This window comes from Scyliorhinus torazame, chromosome 17 (assembly GCF_047496885.1).
Source record: "Scyliorhinus torazame isolate Kashiwa2021f chromosome 17, sScyTor2.1, whole genome shotgun sequence".
NCBI classification, from domain to species: domain Eukaryota; kingdom Metazoa; phylum Chordata; class Chondrichthyes; order Carcharhiniformes; family Scyliorhinidae; genus Scyliorhinus; species Scyliorhinus torazame.
In genome coordinates, this window is record NC_092723.1 from 105,237,597 (window position 1) to 105,260,689 (window position 23,093).

Sequence of the window (23,093 nt, forward strand, 5' to 3'; positions counted from 1 at the left end):
GAAAAGTGGAGATTGCTGTAATACGTGCACCAGAAACCATGATTAAAATTGAGTTTGAACGATGCTGAGAAGAAAATCACTGTGAAGAAAAGCATCAAGAAAGCAGAGAAGGTCAAAGAAGGAGAGTTTTTACATGTACAAAGTGACGAAGCAGGTTCGCACTGCATCTGTTTCGAAGCCATGATCATCATGAACTCCTATGTAAACAATATTATTGAATGTATCACGGGTTAAGAATCCCACTTGGTCCCTTATAACAGGCGCTTGGGAGATTCAGAACACTATATGTCTGCTGCTACCTAGGTCAGAAGAGACAAAGACTGTGACTGCAAGAACATCAGCTCCAAGTAAAACTCCACAACTTATTGAAAGCATAATCGCAGTGGAATATCCGCAGACATCTGTGTGAAAGGAAATTCTGAAGTAATCTGGAGATTTTCTACATCACAATTGTTCCTTGCAACAGAGAAAGAAATGCACAATCAAAATAAAGGTGTATCACAGCCCAGAATCAACATAGGAATATTCTTTAGCAGATACCTCAGGGAGACAGTGAGAAATGAAGAAGTTGGAGAGGATTTCTCAGTTACCGATAGGAATTGTTTGGGTAAAGCACAGGTAAAGTCGCCATAGTCCTCGATAACCATGGGCTGTTTTCCCCTTTGAGGGAGAGAGCTGATTGGTGGTGGTTTAATCTGAGGATCACCACACCTCAGGCGAGGGGCAAAGTTGAGAAGGCGGGGCCTTCATGAATAACCTCAGCCGGTACGGGAATTGAAACCGCGCTGCTGGCCTTGTTCTGCATCACAAACCAGCTGTCCTGCCCACTGAGCTAAACCAGCCCCAAAGCACAACACTGTAAAGCAATGTGTGCGTTTGCTGTGTTCAAACATGAAAGTTCTCTGACATTGCTTGTCACAACTTCAGATTCACAAATCACAGGATGTTCTCCTAAATTGAATATCCCTCACAGCTGCCAGAGCTTAGGAGAAACAATATCTGTCGAGCAGACAAGCAGCCCACATTGCTCATTCCTGCATTTGATTCACCAATTAGTTTCATGGCACGTTACTAAAAGAAGCAGCAGACCGGATACGCCCATTAATTCATGCAAAGGAAGGAATTTCACGGGGGAAATCATAGAACATCAATGGGTGGGGAAAGCTAGGAGTGACTAATGAGGGGAGAGGTTCCTTTCCTGTAGAATGCAAAAACAGCCACCCTCAGCAAATCTTTGATTTGGAAACGGTGCCCATACAGGGTCGGAGAATCATCAGGCCGGGCACAATTCGTGCAACGCCACCCAAAGCCGGTCTGCCGATTCTCCGGAGAATCGGCGCCATTGGCGTTGGTGCACCGCTGATCAGAGGCCGCTCTACGCGCCCCCCGCCCCCCCCCCCAGCGATTCTCCACCCAGGATGGGCCAAGTGGCCGCCCAAAAAAGCCCGAGTCCCGCCGGCGCCGTTCACATCTGGTCTTACCCAGCGGGACTTTGGCGTCCATCCTGTTGGGGCGGCCTTGTGGGGGGGGAGGGGGGGGTCCGGCCCCAGGGGGGTCCTCCACCATGGCCTGGCCCGGGATCGGGACCTACAGATCAGCGGACCGGACTCTCCTGGTGGGGGCCTCTTTTGCTCCGCGCCGGCCTTGTAGCCCTATGCCATGTAGCGTCGGGGCCAGCGCGGAGAAGGAGGCTATCCCGCATGCGCGCTGCATGCCGGTCGCAGTGCGCATACGCGCATTCGCGCCGGTCACCGCGTGCATGCGCAAATCCCCGGTGCCCATTTGACGCCGGTATCGACAGCTGGAGCGGCGTGGGTCGCTCCAGTGCTGTACTGGCCTCCTGTCGGGTAGAGGATCGCTACACTTAGCGGCCCGATGACGCCGTCGTTAAACTCTCCAGTTTTTACAACGGCGTCAACACTCTGCCTTCAGATCCTACATGCAGGCAGTAGAGCTAACCTCTCAGTATTACAGATTGTAGCTAAGTTGGACATCCATAACATACATCTGCAACATCATGAAGGTGGGATGACATGACACTTTGGTGAATGTGGCAGCCAAGGAGATCTCTGTAGCTTTAAAGATGTCAGCAGGAGCTCTTAAGGCAATTCTTGCACCCAGTATTGATTGCTTACACTCACTTTGCATTATGACCCATATTCTAGAGCTCTCTTGGATGTCTTTTAAACATGTCCCTCGCCCTCTCTTCCTCACGTACAGCCCTTCACACAACCTAAATCATCTTGTTCTATATCAGATACATATCTATCCAATATTTTTCTTTAAAAATGCTGCAAGTTTTCCATCAGCACTCCTTGTGAGAAAGCATTGCATGTTACATAAAACATTTCTGCCAGTTTAGTATGATAGCTTATGTCAAGCTACTAAAAATGAGCCGAGATGAGTTCCAGTGAGACCACATACTTCATGTTCGGGAAAGGGCTTACTGGTCTCCTGCGTCACGATTTCTCTTTCTAAACCGTTCTGCCAGTCTGCCGACTAATTTCTGATGATTATTTAATGGTGCCAGTATTATATCCACCATAAAAACCGAAGGCTCAAGGGACCCATGAAGTACATTTATCCAGAACAACCTAAGTTATTTACAACTTGTCCTTTATTCTTTATGAGTCAGTAATTTTAGATCCTCTATCTTTGGATAGTGGGCCCCTAGCAAGCTTATTTCTGTATGCTTTGTCTCCTTGCAATTTGTTTTGACAACCGGGGCCTTAATATTTCTAATAAACCAAATGGTTTATAATTGCTTTGTTTGTAATCTGGCAACATAACTCAGTTCCTCAGTTACTCCAGACACATTACCAGCCAAGGAGCACACATACCCATTCCTTTTGCAGTAAAGTTCAGTTGTTTTGTAATGTATCGTTGTAAAAGACATGCCAATATGGCTTTTAGCTCCAGATGATTTATATACAAATATATGTATTTTTTTAAATTTCAGAACAAATAATTGAATAAGTGGAGTGAAGTATAAAATGTTCTGATCCATGTGGAATGAATTAAATGTTAGCAGAACTGCACTTTTATTGGCCTATACTCAGGGCTGTTTTGAGTTATTATCTTCTTAATAACTTGGTCGGCATTTGCTAGATTTATATTTTGTGATGTATAATTATTAAATTAGTTTGGACCACCTGGAATTTCTGCCTGCCTGTAGTTGCTGGGTGCTGAGAATCAAAATCCTGGGGCGGGATTCTCCGAAATGGAGGCAGAGTGTTCGCGCCGTCGTGAACGCCGTCGAGGTTCACGACGGCGCGAAACGGCCCCTATCCCGACCGATTCAGGGCCCGATAATGGGCTAGGAGTGGCGCCGCGTCATTTACGTGCTCCAGGCCTTGGCGCCGCATAAAGGCAGCAGCGCATACATGACGCGGCCGGCGCCGCTTAACTGCCGTCACCCGCGCATGCGTGGTTGACGTCCTCTCCTAGTCCGCCCCGCAAGAAGATATCTGACGGATCTTGCGGGGCTGCGGAAGAAAGGAGGTCCTCCTTCAGAGAGGCCGGCCCGACGATCGGTGGGCACCGATCGCGGGCCAGACCCCATTTGAAGCGCCCCCCCCCGGTGCAGGATCCCCCTCCCCCCCCCCCCAGCGTTCCCGTGCTGTTCCCGCCGGCAGCGACCAGGTGTGGACGGCACCGGGGGGAATCCGACGTTTTGGGGAGGCTGCTCGGCCCATCCGGTGAATCGCCATTTTGGCTGTCTCAGGCGATTCACTGTAACGTGCCGCGCAAAACGCGATTGTGCCGATCTGGCCACTTCCGTGAATTGCGGGAGGGCGTCGGACCGGCGTCGCGGGAAATTTTGGCGACCCAGGCGATTCTCCTAACCGGCGCAGGAGCGGAGAATCGCGCCCCTGGGTTTGGGGAAAGAAGAAAGTGAGACCATTGCTCTGTTTGCAAAATAGGGATGCAACATGATAACTAACAGAGCATGCAGAGTGGAGTATCCAATACACAATGTCTAATGGAATTAATAAATCATTTGCAAGTTGGCTTTTACAGCCTAAGTTATATCCAAGACAGTGTATCTTATGGAAAAATGATTTGAGAAATTGACTTGCTTCCTTAATAATATTTTGCTGCTAGTACCCAATGATTTTATCCTGTAATTTGTTGAAGTTTAAAAACTGATGCTGCATTTATTTCTTGATGGATGGATAAACTGCCGCCTTTAAAATAAAAACAGAAAATGGTAAAAATGTGCAGCAAGCCTAGCTGCATCAGTAAAGAGAGACACAGAGTTAACGGTTATCTTTCATCAAAATACCAAGTCACAGACCTGGAATATTGGGCCCAAATTTCTCACCGCATTGAGCCCGCCTCCGCATTGCGCCGGGAGCATCGCGGGAGAGGGCCAAATCATGCTTCCCGCCGGATGCAGAACTGTGTGCAAGTCACCCAACCCTCAGGACCCAGCACAATCACTCCCTCACTGGGAATGATCCAGGTAATCATATTTAAATGACTCATTTAAATATGCATGGCCTATTTGAGGCCACATTCTCCAGGCGCCCGGGAGCCACCGGCTACACAGGCGAGGTATCACCCGGGCACAGATTAATATTGGTCTCCACAAGCGGAAACCAGGCATGATGGGTACTCCAGGGGTCTCGGAGGCTATTCATAACAGTGCCCTGACACTCCGATTGTCACCCTGGCAGTGCCAACCCAGGGTGCCAAGTTGGCATTGCCAGGGTGCTAGATTGGTATTGCCAGGGTGTCATGTTGGTGCTGCCAGGGGCAGTGCTGGTTCCAGGCTGGCAGTGTCAGGGTGCCAAGTTAGCACTGCCCAGATGACAGGTTGGCACTGCCTGGGTTTGGGGTCTGGGGGGGGGGGGATATGAAGGGGCTTTATAAACTTTGAAAGGGGGTTTAAGAAAGAGGAGGGGTCTGAAAAGGGGGGCCTGATAGAGGGATGCCCTCAGTGTCCCTATAGCGTGGTGTGCTGACTGGGGGGTAATGCCCATGTCTGTGGGTGGGATGGCATTGTCCATGGGTGAGGGGTGTAGGGGTCCCTCAAGCTTACGTTGTGATTGTGGCACCCGTTCAAATGGCGTCCTGATCGTTGAGGAACCGGTCTTGCCGGCAAGTTCCACTCCCCACTACTTAAAACATTTCTAAGTGCGGGCTAGACCGGTGAGAAACTCACAAGGCCTAAAAAATGAAGAAATGTGGGTGAAGTGTGGGTGTGTATCTCACCCAAAAGGCCAGTGGGGAACACCCCATCAAACCCAGCCAAAACGACACACAGGTTGGAAATCTGCAGCCATTGGGATTCTCGTTTCCTGCTGGCAGTGCACTCCCGCCCGCGGATGTGCTGGCTGCGTGGGGTGGTTTTGATGGGTAATCCCATTGACAAGCAGTGGGAAGAGAGAATCCCGCCATCAGAGAACAGCGCGCTGCCGATAAATACGCAGCTGGGGAACCGGAGAATCCAGCTCTTCGTCATTTTTGTGTGAATCGTGCCTGTTAATTCTGTTTCTGTCTCCACAGATGCTGCCTGACCTGCTCTATATTCCCGATGCTATCTCTAGTTCAGATTTCCAGCATTTGTGATATTTGCTTTTGTATTGTTCTTCCCTATGAAATTGTTTTTATCAAGTACCTAAATTCAGAGACCTGTGAGTAATCTGCAAATAATATCTTTGTTTTACTTTTTTCCTTCTGCTGGTATAAATCAACAGGAACGCGAGTCCCACAGGACTGGTCCTCACTGTTTGGGTAGCAGCTGTGTACAAGATTGCAATTCTGATTGAAAGGTGAGTATTGTATTGTCTGCTTTGGATTAATCTCCATAGTTGGTCTTCCCAAAGGGGAGACTTCTGCAAATGTCTGATATAGGCGCAGTTAGTTTTTTATTTAAGTGTACAGTTGAATAAAATAATAATGCTAAATATGTTAATTAGCTCATATATAAGGTACCGTATATACTCAATTTTCTGATCCCAAATCTTGAGGCAGAAGGTAGGGGGTGGGTCTCTGTCCTGCCGCACCAGAAATCTGCACGCAGTCGGGATTCTCCGTTTTGCCGGCTGGTCAATGGGGTTTCCCATTATGGGGCAGCCCCATGCCGTTGGGAAACCCCCGTGCTGCCGGCAAAACGGAGAATCCCGACAGCAGAGAATTCAGCCCAGGGTGTCGATTTATGCATGAGTAATATTTTTGAGGGATTGAAATCCAAGCATGTTCTTGGGTATGCTGACATATTTGGGGATTTTGGCTTCACTATTGCTTTGCACTATTGCCAACGGAGCCTGCATGACCCAATCAGTGCCATTTTGGAAAGGCCTGTTCTGCTCCCGGAGACTCTGTCCCACTCCCAACTCCTTTCACTCACTTCCTTGCCACCCCTCTCCTGACCCCTCACTTACAGTGGGGGTTCTGGAGAGAAAACAGTGAGGAGGGGTAGGAGAGAGAGAGAGCCTGTGGAAGAGGCAGTGACCAGGAGAGTCAGCAAGAAGAAGAAGGATCAGCCTGCGGAATATGTGGCAAGTAGGCGGTAAGTAGAAAGAGTTAGGATTTTTTTGCTAAAGGTTGGGGTTCAATTTAAACACGCGATTAATTATTACTGAAGTATATGTGGTATATTTTGTACAGCTCAATATTTTAAGGTTGCATGCCAATCAATGGCTTCATGCTCAGGTTTATTTCTTTGCATGCCTAAAAAGTATTTTACACCTTTGCTTTACTCCAATGATAATGCTGTTCAGTTATGTGCCAGCTGCCTTCCCAAGGTGATTTTTAAAAGTATTCTTTCAGGGGCGTTGCTGTCAATAACAGCACTTGTTGCTCTTTCTAATTAATCTTGAGAAGGTGGTTGTGAGCTCCCTTTTTGAACAACTTAGTCGATGTGGTGTAAGTACACCATAGTGCTGTTAGGAAATGGTTTCCAGGAATTTGGCCCAGCAACAATGAGAGGAAGGCAATATATTTCCAAATCAGGGAGGTATGTGGCTCAATGGGGAACTTGCAGATGATGATGTTGCCATGCGTCTCCTGTGGCTGTCGAAGGAGGCTTTGTGAGTTTTTGCAGTGCATCTTGTATGTGGTACACACTGCTGCCAGCATGCATTGGTGGTGAAAGCAGTGAATGTCGAAGGTAGTGGTTGGGTGCCAATAAAGTGGGCTGTTTTGTCCTGGTTAGAGTCAATCTTACTGAGTGCTGATGGAGATGCAATCATCCAGACAAGTGGAGAGAATTCCATCACACTCCTGACTTGTACCTTGTATATGATAGACAGAAATCAGGGAGACAGGAGATCAGTTACTCACCACAGAATTCTAGACTTCTGACCTCTTGTAGCCAGAGTATTTGTATGGCCGGTCCAGTTCAGAGTCTTTTCAATGGTAACCCTCAGGGCGAATTCAGTGATGGTGATGTCATTGACTGTCAAGGGGAGACAGTTCAATTCTCTCGTGTTGGAGATGGTCATTCCTGTCACCTGTGTGGCACGAATGTTACGTGCTACTTATCACCTGTTATGTATCTGGGAATTCATTCTTGTTGGTTCTGCATCATATGATGTATAGTGACAGTGTTTGTGCGGGCTTTGAACTATCTTCATTGTATGAGAACCAACCTTAATAAACCTCTCATCGTGTTTTACAAGAATCCAGAGTGTGGGCACCTCCAAACCTTTTCTCTTTGCTAAAACAAAGAAATATAGCAGAATAGAAAACTGCCGATGAGGATTGAGGCAACAAAATGGCTGAAAAGAAGATTTTCAGCGACTAATTGTGGGATGGCAACAGGAGCTATGGAAGATTCTCGCAACTAAACTCGCACGCACACAGATGTTGGGTGAGGCACTGCCACCGATGTGAAAGTTTAACAAAATCTTTAACCACAACTGAGTAAGCAGACCAAGAGTCAGGGGAGACTTGCTTGCGTTGAAGTGAGTGGGGTCTGGACTGCAGGGACCATACAAGTGTTGAAGCTACACAGACTGTGGGGAAAGGGGATTTTGAACTCTGCTGACTCTGCCTAGGCCAGTACTTGGGTGAAAAGTCAAAGTATACTCAGGCAAAAAGGGGAAAGAATTCCTAGTTGCTTGTTCAAGGGATTGTTTGTGTCATACTTTCTGACACAGTTGGAAGGGAGGAAGTGTAGACCCTACAAGCTGGGATCCCAAAATAATGGAGGAAAACGGGCACCATGAATGTGTTTAGTGAGAATTATGAAACATGGAATTCACATGAAGAAAGATTCTAATTGTTTTTAATAGTTAATCAGACACCGGAGACCCTAGAGATAGCAGCATTTCTCAGCTTAGTTAACTGTAAAACGTTAATGCGCCTACGGAATGTTGTTCACCCAGCAAAACAGGAGACACGCCTTCAATGAATTAATGAAAATCTTAGAAGGACATTTCTCTCCTTAAACCGTTATTGATTGCAGAAAGGTCCCGATTCCACCGCCGTAGTAAGGAAAAAGGTGAAACCGTGTTAGAGTTTATAGCGTCATGAAGAAGATTAGCTAGATATTGTGAATTTTGTATAACATTTGATGATACTCTTCGGGACAGGCTGATTTGTGGGTAGAGCAGTGAAGCAAATCGTAGGAAGTTGCTTACTGTAAGTGCTGCTGTGGAAGTTGCCACATCTATGGACTTCTAAAGAGAGAAACTTTGAAGATAGAGGTTGGAGCGAAGAGCCACAAAATGGATACCTCACGGAATAGGGCTGCAAAGATGCAACCATGTCACTGTTGTACACCTGTTGGACACTCGGTGGGGGAATGCTGGAGTAAATCAAATATATACAAGAACTGTGGTAAGAAAGGCCACATTGCCAAAGCATATTGGGCTCAGAAAACGCCTACACCAAGGGAGTGTAAGAAGAACAACACAAGTAAACAATCTAGCTGTGTCTACAAATTTGTGGATGAAGCTCAAGATCACTTAAGAGACAACGAAACCGAGCAACTGAAAGAGCTATAGGTGTCTTGTCAATCAATGCTGGGCAATCAACAATGTTTTGGGGCATATCCAAAACTTGAAGGTTATCAGATTAAAATGGAAATGGATAGGGGGAGGAACAGTATCACTAATACCTGAAACAATTTATCATCAAAAGCCTAAGCATCTGCCTTTAAAAACCATCAAAGGTAATCCTAAGGATATATACTGAAGAGGTTGTATCAGTAAAAGGATGTATTATGGCGAAAGTAGAAGCAAATTGGCAGAGCTAAGATTAGGCTTAACTGGGAAACCGTCAATCAATTAGTTGATTCAAAGAGCAATTTGCAACAACTTCTGTGTAAGTATGAGAAAGTGTTTGAAGATTCACCAGGCTCTGTGACTGAAGTTGAGCTACACCTAAAAATCATGCCAGACAGCACACTCAAATGTCTACAAGCTAGAACCATCAAGCCTAAAATTGAAGAACTATACAGATTAGTAAGGACAGGAGTCATCGAACCTGTTGCTACAAGTGATTAGGTGACACCAATTGTTCCTGTATCAAAACGGGATGACTTAGTGAGAATGTATGGAGAGCTTAGAGCTACTGTTAACCCGGTTTTGTGCATAGGGCATTTTCCACTGCCGCTGATTGAAGAATTGTTTGCTAGACTTTCTAGAGGGCAGAAATTCAGTAAAATTGAACTTTCACAGGCATATCTGCACATGAATATGGTTGCCGAAAAACTGCCAGTACTCACCATTGTGATGCACAAATGTCTGTTTAGTTACAGAAGACTTCCTTTTGGAATAACATCTGAGCCTGCACTTTTTCAAAGATCGATGGGTCAAATTCTAAGTGGATTGAATGGAGTGCAATGTTATTTAGACGGCATACTCATCACCGGTTCAAGTGAACAGGAGCACTAGATGAATTTGGAAACTACTCTGAAGCAGTTACAGAGCCACAACCTGAGAGTTAAGGAAAAGTGTGACTTTCATGTCATCCATAAATTACTTTGGTCATATCACAGACAAAGATAGTTTACACAAAGAACCAAAGAAAATGTCAGCAATCTTAGATGCACCCCATCCTCAAAATGTGTCACAATTAAGGAGGTTTTTAGGATTGATCAATTATTATGGTAAATTTGTGCCGAATTTAGCAACACGATTTAAGCCTTCACACACGTTGCAATGTGTCAAACAGGCATGGCACTGGTCAGAAGAATGTGAGAATGCAGACAATGAAGTGAAAGGTTTTACTGAAGTCAGAGCTGTTGATTCATTATAATCCCAAAATGAAGTTGTAATTAGCTTGCAGTGCCTCACCCTATGGGGTTTGTGCAGTCGTCTCGCGCATTGTGCCTTCAGGAGAGGGATGACCAATAGCATTTGCTTCACGCAGTCTTACTAGCACAGGAATGAATTAACGCTCAGCTAGAAAAGGAAGCTTTGAGCATCATTTTCGGTGGGGGAAGGTTCCACCATTACCTTTATGGGCGTCCTTTTAGCCTTTTGATGGATCATCAACTCTTGACTACAATCTTTGGGCTGTATAAAGGTATACCTTCTTTGGAAGCTAGTGGATTGATATTATCAGCACACACTTATAATACTCAGTATCGCCAGTCCGAGCAACATGCAAATACTGATGCTTTATCACGATTGCTGTTACAGGTCAAGCATCACCAAGAAGAATATTTTGTCAATATTTCGTATTTCTCACTCGTGGATAGTATACCCGTGACTTCATCTCAAGTTGAACGATATACAGGAGCCAATGTAGTGATGGGGAAGGTGATGGACTTGGTCCAAAAAGGAATGCTGTCAGGCATTCATTAAAAAAATCCAGACCTCAAGCATTACATCACACAGAGACTTGAGTTGATAGTACAGAATGGAGTTCTTTTATGGGGAATCCATGTGATTATTCCTCCATTGTTGTAATGGTCGTGGTCGACTCCTTGACCAACTCCATAAAGGACATCCTGGTGTGGTAAGGATGAAGGAATTGAATGCAGTTATTTTTGGTGGCCAGGATGAGATGTTCAAATTGAAGAGGAAGTTGGACAATGCCAATTGTTATAACCCTCCATGAGACCCACGGGAATATTCCAAGTATGAGCTCCCCCGCTGAGCAGGGGCAGGAATCCGCACCTTTTGGGGCGGCCCGACGCCGGAGTGGTTCCCGCCACTCCATCCCGCCGGAACCCCCCGCCCCGCCGGGTAGGGGAGAATCCCGGCCCAGATCAGCAACGAATAGATTGGCTGAATGTTTTGTGCCATCGTTAAAATATTCTATCAAAGCATCGAAGGACCAGGAGACATTATCAAGAAGAGTAAACAAATTTCTAATATTTTATTGCAACATTGTACGTGCTACCACACGAAGTTCACTGGCAATGCTGTTATTCAAGAGGAAGCTATGAAAACAGTTTGATTTGTTAACTCCACCTGATACTTTAGAGATTGTCAAATGACAACAAGAAGCACAAATTGCTGGGAAGGAGAAAATCTCACCCCACAACCCAAAGATGTGCAGGGTAGGTGGATTGGCCACACTAAATTGCCCCTTAATTGGAAAAAAAAGAATTAGGCATTGTAATTATTATTTTTTTAATTATAAAATAAATAACGTATCAGGGGACCTCTTGTAAAAATGTTAATTGTTGTCGTTGCACTAATGAAGTAAATAGGGAGGGGATGTTACGTAAGTGGAACACATTCTTGCTGATTCTGCATCATGTGATGTGTAGTGACATCAGCAGAATGTTTGCACGGCCTTTGAGCAGATCGCCATCTTGATTGTATGAGCAACACCCTTAATAAACCTCTCATTGTGCTTTACAACAATCCAGAGTGTGGACAGCTCCATACCTTTTCTCTTTGTAGCAACAAATAAATATAACATCATCCCAAACCTGAATGTTGTTTTGGCTTTCTGCACATGGCGATGAACTGTTTCAGTATCTGAGGAATCACAACTTGTGCTAAACATCCATCAGCAAACATCCCCACTTCTGACTTTTTGATGGAGGAAAGGTCATTGATGAAACAGCTGAAGATGGTTGGGCAGAGGACACTGCCCTTTAATGATGTCCTGGGACTGAGATGTTTGACTTGCAACAGCCACTTAATAATGGGCCTGATCTGTGCTTTTCACATCAGTCTTGCAGTAAAGCCAAAAAGGGGAGATCTCCATTTTAAATAATGGATCACTGATGGTCTTATCAGAGACCTTGGAACAGCAAAGTTGAAAAAAGAGTCTATTGGCCTAAGTGTGCTACTCTCTCTTTATCTGGTACCCACTGCTCCTAATCAAGAGGCTGAATTCCACTATTCCCATAACTAGATGAAGAGAGGTTGTTTTACGTGGAGGCCAGTCATTGGATCTCTATGAATCTGGACCTTTCTGCTGCTTTGCAGAATACTGATGACAGCAGTATTATGTGGCTGTGAGTTGAGTTGCCAACACTGGTTGACCGTAATCCTGAACATTTCATCACATGTACTCCTGCCACCAATTATCCCATTCAGTGAATCACGATTGTTCACATCTTTCTTGTTATAATTAATTATCGAAAATATTCAGTGGGTAAATAATTGATACAATTCTTTTAATTCTCCCTGAGATTTTTGTCCTGGGTTTTTATAGTAGTCCAATTTCTCGTGTCCAGGAAACAAATCTTTATTCCTCGGCCAATACTGGAGGGCATGCAACACGTTTACAGTGAAAGTGCTTTCACATTGCTTTCAACGGCATGTTCCATCTGAAAAGATGAACTTTTGAAAAAAGAAGCATTTCTAGTATGCTGTGGCTTTTTTATTTATTTATTGGATGTGAATACCACAGACTAGGGAAGCATTTATTGGCCATCCCTAATTGCTCTTAAGAAAGTGATAGTGGGCTGCTTTCGTGAACCGCCATGTGTAGATTCCGGTGCTGGACTGGGTTGGGCACAGTAAGAAGTCTCACAACACCAGGTTAAAGTTCAACAGGTTTATTTCCTCACCTGATGAAGGAGCAGCATTCCGAAAGCGTGTCATTTCAAATAAACCTTTTGGACTTTAACCTGGTTGTGAGTCTTCTTCCTGAGCCACTACATCCCATGTGGTTGAGGAATACCCCCGGTGCTGCTAGGAAGCGAGTTCCAGGATTTTGACACAGAGACAGTGAAGGAATGGCAATATATTTCCAAGTCAGGATGGTGTGACTTCAAGGGGAACTTGTAGGTGGTGCTGTTCCAAGGTGGTAAACATCACAGGTTTGGGAGGTGCTGTCAAAGAGCCTTGGTGAGTTGCTGCAGGGCATCATATAGATGGTACACTTTGCTGCCATTGTGCGTCGGTGATGGATGGGGAGGATGTTGAAGATGGTGGATAGAACGCCAATCAAGTGGGATGCTTTGTTCTGGATGGTGGTGAGCTTCTTGAGTGGTACTAGAGCTGCACCAAGGACTGTACAGTGATCACTGCTACCAATACTGTCATGGAAGGTGAATCTGCCACAGGTTGATTGGGGAAGACGAGGTCAAGGAGGACCTTCCCTCTTTTTTTAAAATTCATTTACGGCATGCGGGCATCACTGGCTAGTCCAACGTTTATTGGGCATCTCTAGTTGCCTGTGAAATGGTGAGCTGCCTTCTTGAACCGCTGCAGTCCCTGAGATGTAGAACACCCACAGTGCTATTGGGGTGGGGGGGGCGGGGGGGGGGGGGTATTCCAGGACTTTGACCCAATGACAGAGAAGAAATGGCAAAATATTTCCAAGTCAGGATGGTGAACCTCTTGGTGATGGTGTTCACAGGTACTGCTGCCCTCGTCCTTCTAGATGGTGATAGCCATGGGTTTGGAAGGTGCTGCCTATGGAACTTTGAGAGTTCCTGCAGTGCATCTTGTAGATGGTACACACAGCTGCCACTGTGCATCGCTGGTGGAGGGATTGAATATTTGTGGAAGGAGAAGCAATCAAGCGAGCTGCTTTGTCCTGGATGGCGGCGAGCTTCTTGAGAGTTGTTGGAGCTGCACGCATCCAGGCAAGTGGAGAGTATTCCATTACACTCCTGACTTGTGCCTTGTAGATTGTGGACAGAACCTTGTCAGATGCCTCACCAACTGCTGAAGACCCAGTCTAGCAGTTATGTCCTTTCAAATTCGGCCGGTTCATACAGTGGTGGAGCTACCGAGCCACTCTTGGTGATGGACATTGAAATCCCCCACTCAGAGTACATTCTGTGCCTTTGCCACCCTCACTGCTTCCTCAACGTGGTGTTCAGCATGGAGTAGTATTGATTCATCAGCTGAGAGGGGACAGGAGGTGGTAACCAGTAGAGGTTTCCTTCCCACATTTGACCTGATGCCTTGAGACTTCATGGGGTCCAGGGTCGATGTTGAGGACTCTTTCCTGACTGTATACCCCTCTGTCATCACCTCTGGTAGGTCTGTCCTGTCAGTGGAAAGGACCTGCTCAGGTCTGGAGATTGTGGTGTCTGGAACATTATCGGTAAGGTATGATTCCGTGAGTATGATAATGACAGGTTGTTGCTGTGGGATGGCTCTCCCAATCTTGGCACATGCTCTAGGTGTTAGAAAGGAGAACATTGCAGGGTCGACAGGGCCGAGTGTGCCATTGTCGTTTCCAGTGCCAAGTCCGTGTCGGGCGGTCCATCCGGCTTCATTCATTTCAGGCATTGTAGCCGTTTGATACAACTGAGTGGCTTGCTTGGCAATTTTAGAGGGACATTAAGAGTCAACCACAAAGAGTCTGGGGTCACATGTCGGCCAGATCAGTTAAGGAGAGCAGATTTAATTCATTAACTGACATTAGTGAACCAGATGGACTTTAACGACAGTTGACAATGGTTTGTGGTCACCATTAGTCAAGCTTTCAAGTCCAGATTTATTCATTGAATTTAAATTCCATCAGCTGTTTTGGTGGGATTTGAACCCATGTCCCCAGGGCATTTGCCTGGGCCTCTGATTACTTGTCCATTGACAAGCTTTTGAAGTACATTATCATTGTGTTTCAGTCACTTTGGCCTTCATAACCTTTGACCAAAGAACTAGTACACTTTTAGAATTAAAAAAATACTTTGTCCAGTTGCTCCGGACCATCAACACATTTCTCCAGTCAGTGGGTACACAGCAGAAAGGTTGGACTTAGCTGAATTTAGCTGGACATTAGCATAGCCTGAGTTAAGAAGGGGGAATTTGGCCAGAGTTCTTGCTATACAGCAACCCCTGCTGAGAACATTGATCTATGGTTATCAATCAAGGCCAGGGCCATGTTGAACTCACCAAGGTGAATGGCCTGCCAACATTGATAGTTTTGGTGCACACATGAATAATGGCTATTTGGCCATGTTACAAAATGACAACTCACATTCAGGAAGTTATAATTCAGCAACTAGTCAATGCATTCAGGAAAAAAGAGGAAAGAAAATTGGCAAGTGATAAAATGTTGCAGAGCGATATAAAAAAATTAAATTGTACGCCTTTTATTTTCCATTTCTGAATGATTTTGTTGACTGTTTCAACATGGCCAGAATAGGGATTGATATTGTCAATACATAATCCCAAAAGGTATTCTGGGGGAAAAAATTAAACAGCTGATTATAGAAAACCAACTCGGTCCATCATTGAGAGAGTGGAATTTTGGGTGGGATCGTCCAGTCCTGCCAACAGTGCACCCCAGCCACCAGGAAACCCGCGGCATGGGATGGATTGAATGGAAAACCCCATTGACAGTAGCGGGACCACAAGATCCTGCCGGCAGCCAATGGCGGACCACCTCCTGCCGCCGAGAAATATGCCATGGGGAGGCCAGAGATTCTCAGTAGATTTGGGGAAGCCTCCGATTTTCTTGGTCACTTTTGTATATATATTATACAATATATAATATTGTAGGGAGTATTGACATTTGGTCAAAATATGAGAGTAGAGCTGCATTAACAGCATTTTCAGTTACAGACGCACTTTATTCTGACAGCCTTTGTGATACTTGTCTCTTTCTTGTAAATGTCAGCCCATTCACAGATGAAGTATATCGTCAAAAAGAAAAGGCTATGAAGGAGAACTGAATGGCTGGTACATTCGATAAGAGGACACGATTTAATTGGATTCAATTGGATTCCTCACTTTGGTTCATTTTGGAATTACACTGATTTATGAATGGATTCTAATATTTAATAACTATTAATTAGTTAAGATGTGATGCTCTACTAATTATGGTCCATTTAAATATAGTTAACTGGTGATTGAAGGGTGATACTTCGTATACGTTATGCCTGATAACGAGAGTTTTAAAATGTTTCACACAATTCAAAGTAATGATGGGCTCATTCATATAGCTAATGGACAAGCACCAAATTGTTTGGTACAACCTCACTGTAAATGCAAATATAAATGGAACCGATACTAACATCAGTCTGTTCAGACCTGGACAGGTTATTAAGCCAAAAATATCAAATAATGTTATTCACGTTCACTAAACTAAACTTATACTCTCAAACTAGGTCATTGAACTTTGCTGCATCAGTGATAAATTTACCCAAACATTTCTTGCTGCCTTATCAGTGATCTCTTTAATTCCTTCCAAACCTAGTGTTACCTTCACATCTAATGACATAACGATTACATTGTAAGTCTGATTTTAAAAATATATATTCTTTTGAATCTGGTGAGAGTTAAATCTTTCATAGAAATTGGACTTGTCATTCCCATTAATCTATCATGAGTCTTGAGCTGGGACAGTGAGAATTGTATTATGCTAGATCTAAAAATATTGCAGTTTGCAAAAAATGCATTCTGACAAAAAGAGCATGTTATGAACAATACTATCTCAAATGTACACTAAATTGTATTTTACATTAATGGATAAGAAAAATATGTATTTTTCTATACAGTGGAATCTGTTCCCATTATCTTTTGTAAGAAACCACTTTGGTGCCATATAGACTGGAAAGTTCCAAGTTCAATTCCTGGCCTGTCCTTATTTAGTTGATATCAACTGGGTTGGGAACAGCAACTTGGACCCAGTGTCTCTAAGCAAGGGCAGGCAAAATCAACCCGGGTTCCTGTTCCTGATTACTATCAGTGACCCTCTGATGAAATATGTACAAGTATTGTTCTGTGTGAGGACAAGATTCAATGGCTCCAGTCTACTTGGGCAATGCACCACAATGGGTACTGCACCATTGACATTCATGGGATGTGGGTGCCAGGGCCCTTGCTGTGCTGTGCTGTCTTCTTGAATCCCTGCAGTCCCATAAGCTTTCCAGCGATTGTGAGTGGCTTGCGAGGCCATTTAAGAGTCAACCACATTGCTGTGGGTCTCGAGTCACATGGAGGCCATAAAGGACATTAGTGAACCAGATGGGTTTTTTTTTTTTACAACAATGGTTTCATGGTCATCATTAGACTTTTCAGTCCAGATTTATTTCTGAATGCAAATTCCATCTTTGCCATGAGTATTATTTTCACTGGAGGTCTGAACAAGGAACACTGGGGCTCTCCCACAATGCCAAGCCTGTCAGGATTCAGACGCAGGAACCGAGGAGGCCCAAGTAGTCTCCATTTAAAGTTTTTTTTGCCGGTTTCCTTGTGAAGCAGGAATGCTCCTCTGGGCTTCACAAGGATTCTCCTGCCCCAGGTCTCCCCCGCTACAGACCATGATTCCTGCCCCGGAACCTACCAATGCACTTGCCTTGTCCTAGAGACCAGGTCTAGGTCCCCTGGCGCAGTGTTCGAGCAGCCATATTTTAACAGGCACTTCTGTTTGAGCAATCTTATAACTGGATTGTAGCCAACCTGCCCAAGTTTCTACTCCTGCAGAAAGTATATGATATCTTCAGTGTTTTAGTAACTTTATGCCAGTTGCATTATATCATATTTCATCAACACAACACGAGGTTTAAAATTTATTTCCATCTTGAGAACTCCTCTGTTTGTTTCTGGCAAGTGTAGCAGACTGCTGGAGTGACGTAGGCAAGGACCTCTGAATTCAGTGCATCTGCTCTATAAAATCTAAGGAGGTCAATCCAGTCCCTGTAAACACCATTGCAGCTTGCCAGTGTTTTGGTTGCTACAGGCTCTGATACATACTTAGAAACACTTGCAGCTGATTACAAAAAAAGACTTACCATTTAAAAAATATCTTTTATATCTTTCAATTTATAGTCTTTTAAAATGTGTCAAAATTTAGGTTGTGAAAGGTTAAAGATAATTTGTACCAGAATAACATGTTATATGTTTTATCTGGGATATCGATTTCACGTTGTAAATCCAAGCATTCAAGTTAGTGCCCCTGTAATTCTTCAGGTCAGAAACAGCAGTGCTACGTTATAGCAGATATTACTATTTAATTTATCCATAACTTTGGTTACATACACAAAACACATTAAATACCAAATGCTGCACCTGCCATAAAAGGGAACTAAACTTTTCAGTTTTTCATCCATGACCACCGCATTGGAAAAATACCACCAGGAAGGATTTGCTGTGATTTGAATAACCTCAAAGCTTTCCCTCCCTCACAGATGTGAAAAGCGGAGGAAACCGCACTTGACTTTGTCTGACCACCAGATGCACTCGAGAGCAAGGACATCATTAGCGACTACTATGTTATAAAAACAGATTTTCTGTGTATTCTATAATTGTGAATTTGAAACATTGGGTACAGTAAAATGTGTTCTTCATGACAATGTTTGTGATTTGTTATCTTGCACAAAAATATTAATTGTTCTTTTTTAGATGATTTGTATAATTAAATAATAGATTCTCCTCTCCTCGTGTTGCACCTCTTTTTGTATTCCCATGATAGTGGAGATAATTGGATGTATCTGTTCCAGCCAATTCGCTCCCCAACTGTCAAATCATCAACAAAGTGATTTCTTCATACAGAGAGTGGTGAACCTGTGGGATTCACTACCACAGAAAGTAGTTGAGGCAGAAACATTGTGTAATTTCAAGAAGGAATTAGATATAGCTGTTGGGGCTAAAGGGATCAGAAGTATGGGGGGGAAGGTGGGACCAGGGTATTGAACTTGATGATCATCCATGCTCATAATGAATGGCGGAGCTGGCTCGAAGGGCCGAATGGCCTCCTCCTGCTTCTATTTTATATGTATGTTTCTATGTAAGTATGATGAAGGGTGCAACCTATATTGGTGAATAGGTTATCACCAATAACCTATTCAACAATGCTCAGTTTAGGTTCTGCCAGGACGACTTTGCTCCAGAGCTCATTACAGCTTTGATCCAAACATTGTCAAAATAATTGAATTCCAGAGGTAAGATGACAGTGCCTGCCCTTCATATCGAGGCAATCTTTGACTGAGTGTGGCTTCAAAGAGCATTAGCAAATTTGAAGTCAATGGGAATCAAGAGAAAACTTTCCACTGGCTGGAGTCACACTGAGCACAAAGGAATATGATTGTGGCTTTTGGAGTCATGTATCCAATTGTACCAATCATCAAATGCCCACAACTAAAATCGGCGTCACAGTGATACTGACGTATCCTTTCAAATACCTTGAAAATATATGCTATTCCCAAAACTTCGTGTAAATACAATAGATCCATTTCTGAGCTTCACAAGGTAATATATTTTTATTTGTTCATGGAGCATGAGTGTCACTAGGAATGCCAGCATGCCTTGCCCATCCAAAAATAGCTACCATGGTGGGATTTGTCCCTGTGGTCCAGTTGAACAAAGCTATTATAGCAGTGACATTACCATTATGATACCACCTTCTTCAAAGACAAATTGAGTCTGGCAGGAGCAGCACTTCCCCAGCTTCACCTGTGCTATTTCTGATTGAGAATTGGGATGGCACAGTGGTCAGCATCAGGGACCCAGGTTCAATTTCGGTCTTGGGTGATTGTGGAGTTTGCACGTTCTCCCCGTGTCTGTGTGGGTTTCCTCCAGATGCTCCAGTTTCCTCCCACAGTTCAAAGATGTGCAGGTTAGGTGGATCGACCATGATAAAATTGCCCCGTAGTGTCCAAAGATGTACTGGTGAGGTGGAGTTAGAGACTACAGGGATAAGCCAGAGGGGTAGGCCTGGGTAGGGTACTCTTTCAGAAGGTTGTTGCAGACTCGATGGGCCAAATGGCTTCCTTCTGCACTGTTAGAATTCTATAAGAATGCCTCCTGAGATGCTACTGTTTAAAACATCTGGCTACACTGTTGATATTTTATGGACATGAATGCTTTGCTGCTGATAGCAAAGCCTTTACCCAGAGTCAATCTGGCAGTAGAGATGTACCTGACCTATGAGCCCTTGATGTTGACTAACAGTAACGCCTTTCATCGTACAGCTTCTGTATAAACAGGTCATCCCTTGATCAATTTATTTTTCATTGTGTCTTCCTTAATGGTGGATTCACCTGTAAAGTAATTATGATTGTGAGTTTTATTTAGTTATTTGCTAACATGCAGGTCCAAGGCAATCCGGGGGGGGGGGGGGGGGGGGGGGGGGTAGTTGGAGGAGGGGGTGGCCAACTGCAGGAGTTCATTAGCGGGCCACACACTCAAAATGACGGCCAGATAGCGGGATACACTTGGGAATCCCTTGTATTTCTCACCATGTATAAATTTGCATGGCAAGGGATACGGAATTGCTTCCCAACTTGCACTCCCAGGGGAAACATAAATAGGTTGCAATTCTTGTCCAGAGAACGAAGAAATTTTGGCGAGGCCCCAGCACCAATCGTCCGACCGGTGAGGGGCTAGCACGTAAAACTTCCGGCCTTCACGAAATAAACGGCGGAGAATCGCCGGGTCCATGGCCACACATATGCACGGCGACGATCTGCAGCGGTCGCACAGTGCAACATGGCGCCGGCCGCTCGCAGACCCGACCTGCAAGATAATGCCCCCCTGGACCCCCCTCACCATCCGCAGGCCACCCCCCACCAGTTCCCTCAGCCCTCGCTGAAGCCCCCCCAGCCAGCAGCACGGCTCCCACCCCCCCCCCCCCCCCCGACTGTGGCAGTTCCCGAAAACTGAGAGCAAATGTGCCCCATGCCATCGGGAACTCTGCCCATCGGGGGAGGGCCTTCAGGTAACGTCACGCACGGGCCTCAGGACGTCACATGAAGGTCCTCCCTGATGCCCCGCCCCCGATGGGACGTGTTTCCGACCACGCGGGAGATGTGTGGTCTGAGTGGTCGGGAACCCGACCTGTCAGGTAGGTCAAATCCGTTCACGGCCGGTAGCATGTTGTACGGCACGACCGCTGCAGGCCGCCACCGTGCGAATGCGCGGTCATGGACACGGCAATTCTCCGGCCGTTATTGTCGTGGAGGCCTGGAGTTTTACGTGGCACGGCTGTTAGCCCCTCACAGGTCGGAGGATCGATGCTGGGGCGGCACCGATTTTTGTGACGTGAAATGCCACGGATCCCCCGGACAGAGCCTAGAAATCGGCAAATCCAGACCAGCGTGTTCTCCCACCGACAATACCAGCAGGATTCTCTCTGGTTTTCTCTTTGAAACCAACACTGAGAAGAAGTATTGTGAAATTCCACCTATTGACCCTTTTAACAACTGAATTGTAATCCCTCCACAACCATTTCGTTCACTTGCACTGAAAGGGTTAAACCTAGGACAGAAACCATGGTGCCATGGGAAATAATTTGGCCTCTGGAGGACAGGAGGCCTTGGGAGGCTGGAATGAACTTTTCCAGGCAACGGTCCAATCGGATCAGATAGTGAAAGTACACACTGATCTATCAATGATTTTTACTGGTTAGGCAACGTACAGTTTTGTAAAAGCAAGCTGCTTATCTACGCAATGAACGGACATCATCAGAGAATCAAATTAGTCACAGTTCAGTGGACAAGTGCTTAATATTGAAACTTCCTTGATTCAAAGCCAAGGCATGTTAAAAAAACATGAAACTGAGATAGAAAAAGGCAGGCCACACATATACTGTACAAATGTTCTGAGGTTGGACGGTGGGGCACTTTGCTGAATCAATGTAAAGATCCACTTACTGTGCATGTAACCCGTGACCTACTTGACCTGAAATCAGTTAATGGTCCAAAAAGGCACAACATTTTCCATACCTCAGTAAAGACATCTCATCTTGATCAGTACAGATTTCAAGCATAATATAAACACATCATTGGTAACATCTTTGTGTTCAGGGAAAGGTTTCATAATCAGTGACCTCGCCAATTCATCCACCTTTATTAAATTAGCAATTAGAAACAAATAGATGAATAGCACATAGTGGAATTTGCTTCAAACACATCAATCGCACACAGGACTTTGATTTGGAAATATGAATAGTACACAGGAAATCCAATCTGAACAGATAAGCATGTGCAAGCATTTGAGGAAGTATTTCAACAACTCCGCTGGATTTAACCCTAAGACAATATAAGGGTCACTCACTGCTGCTTGGGAATAGCAAAACAAAATTCCAATTAAGGAGCATATTAGCTTGGCCAATTCAACTACCCTGCACATCTTTGGGTTGCGGAGGTGAGACCCACGCAGCCACGGGGCGAATGTGCAAGCTCCACACGGACAGTGACCCAGAGCCAGGATTGAACCCAGGTCCTCATTGCTGTGAAATTATCACCATTTAAAATAAATAATTTCTCATGAGAATTCACATCAAGCATCGCAAACATATGAATATTTAAGGGTGGAATTCTCCCATCCCGTTACAGGTTTGGTGGCAAGCGGAAGCAGAGAATATAACGGGAGCCAAAAAGTCAAATCTGCCCAATTCTCCCAATGGCGGGGTAATAGTGGATCAGTCTTCCCAATGACTCGGGGTGTTAATGCCATTTGTACTCATTTGCATCTCATCAATTCACATGAACACAGCTGGCCACCTGCCGCCAGAATCCAGTCAGGACATCCAATCTTGTATCGCGCCAGCATGATAGTAGGGGCGCGATTTAACGGAAAAATTTCTAAGTGTCATTTTGGGCACGATTGGCAGAGTGTTTCTCTACAGCCGCATTGGGGAGATCGCGGCCCGTATCTAATGGCACTTAGTGCCAGAAATGAGCCCCCACAAGCTTCTCGCCATTACTGGCTGTCTCATCGTCTGATTCACCAGACTCGCGCATCAGCATCTCGCCGCTAATAAGGAGGAGCTGCTTTTAAACGCCCCCTCACCACTCACTCCAGTCAACACACAAGCATGGCTGC

General features: G+C 44.9%; 1 protein-coding gene across 1 annotated transcript in view; it reads left to right on the top strand.

Annotated features, from left to right (window-relative positions):
• Positions 1 to 18,706, top strand: part of pemt (phosphatidylethanolamine N-methyltransferase) — a 167,982-nt gene extending 149,276 nt beyond the window's left edge. Inside the window, exons 6-7 of the mRNA XM_072480824.1 lie at positions 5,703 to 5,777; positions 15,946 to 18,706. Coding sequence (XP_072336925.1) covers positions 5,703 to 5,777; positions 15,946 to 16,000 — 130 coding nt within the window. The 3' untranslated portion in view covers positions 16,001 to 18,706. The remainder of the gene's footprint in view (positions 1 to 5,702; positions 5,778 to 15,945) is intronic.
• Positions 18,707 to 23,093: the final 4,387 nt, after the last annotated feature.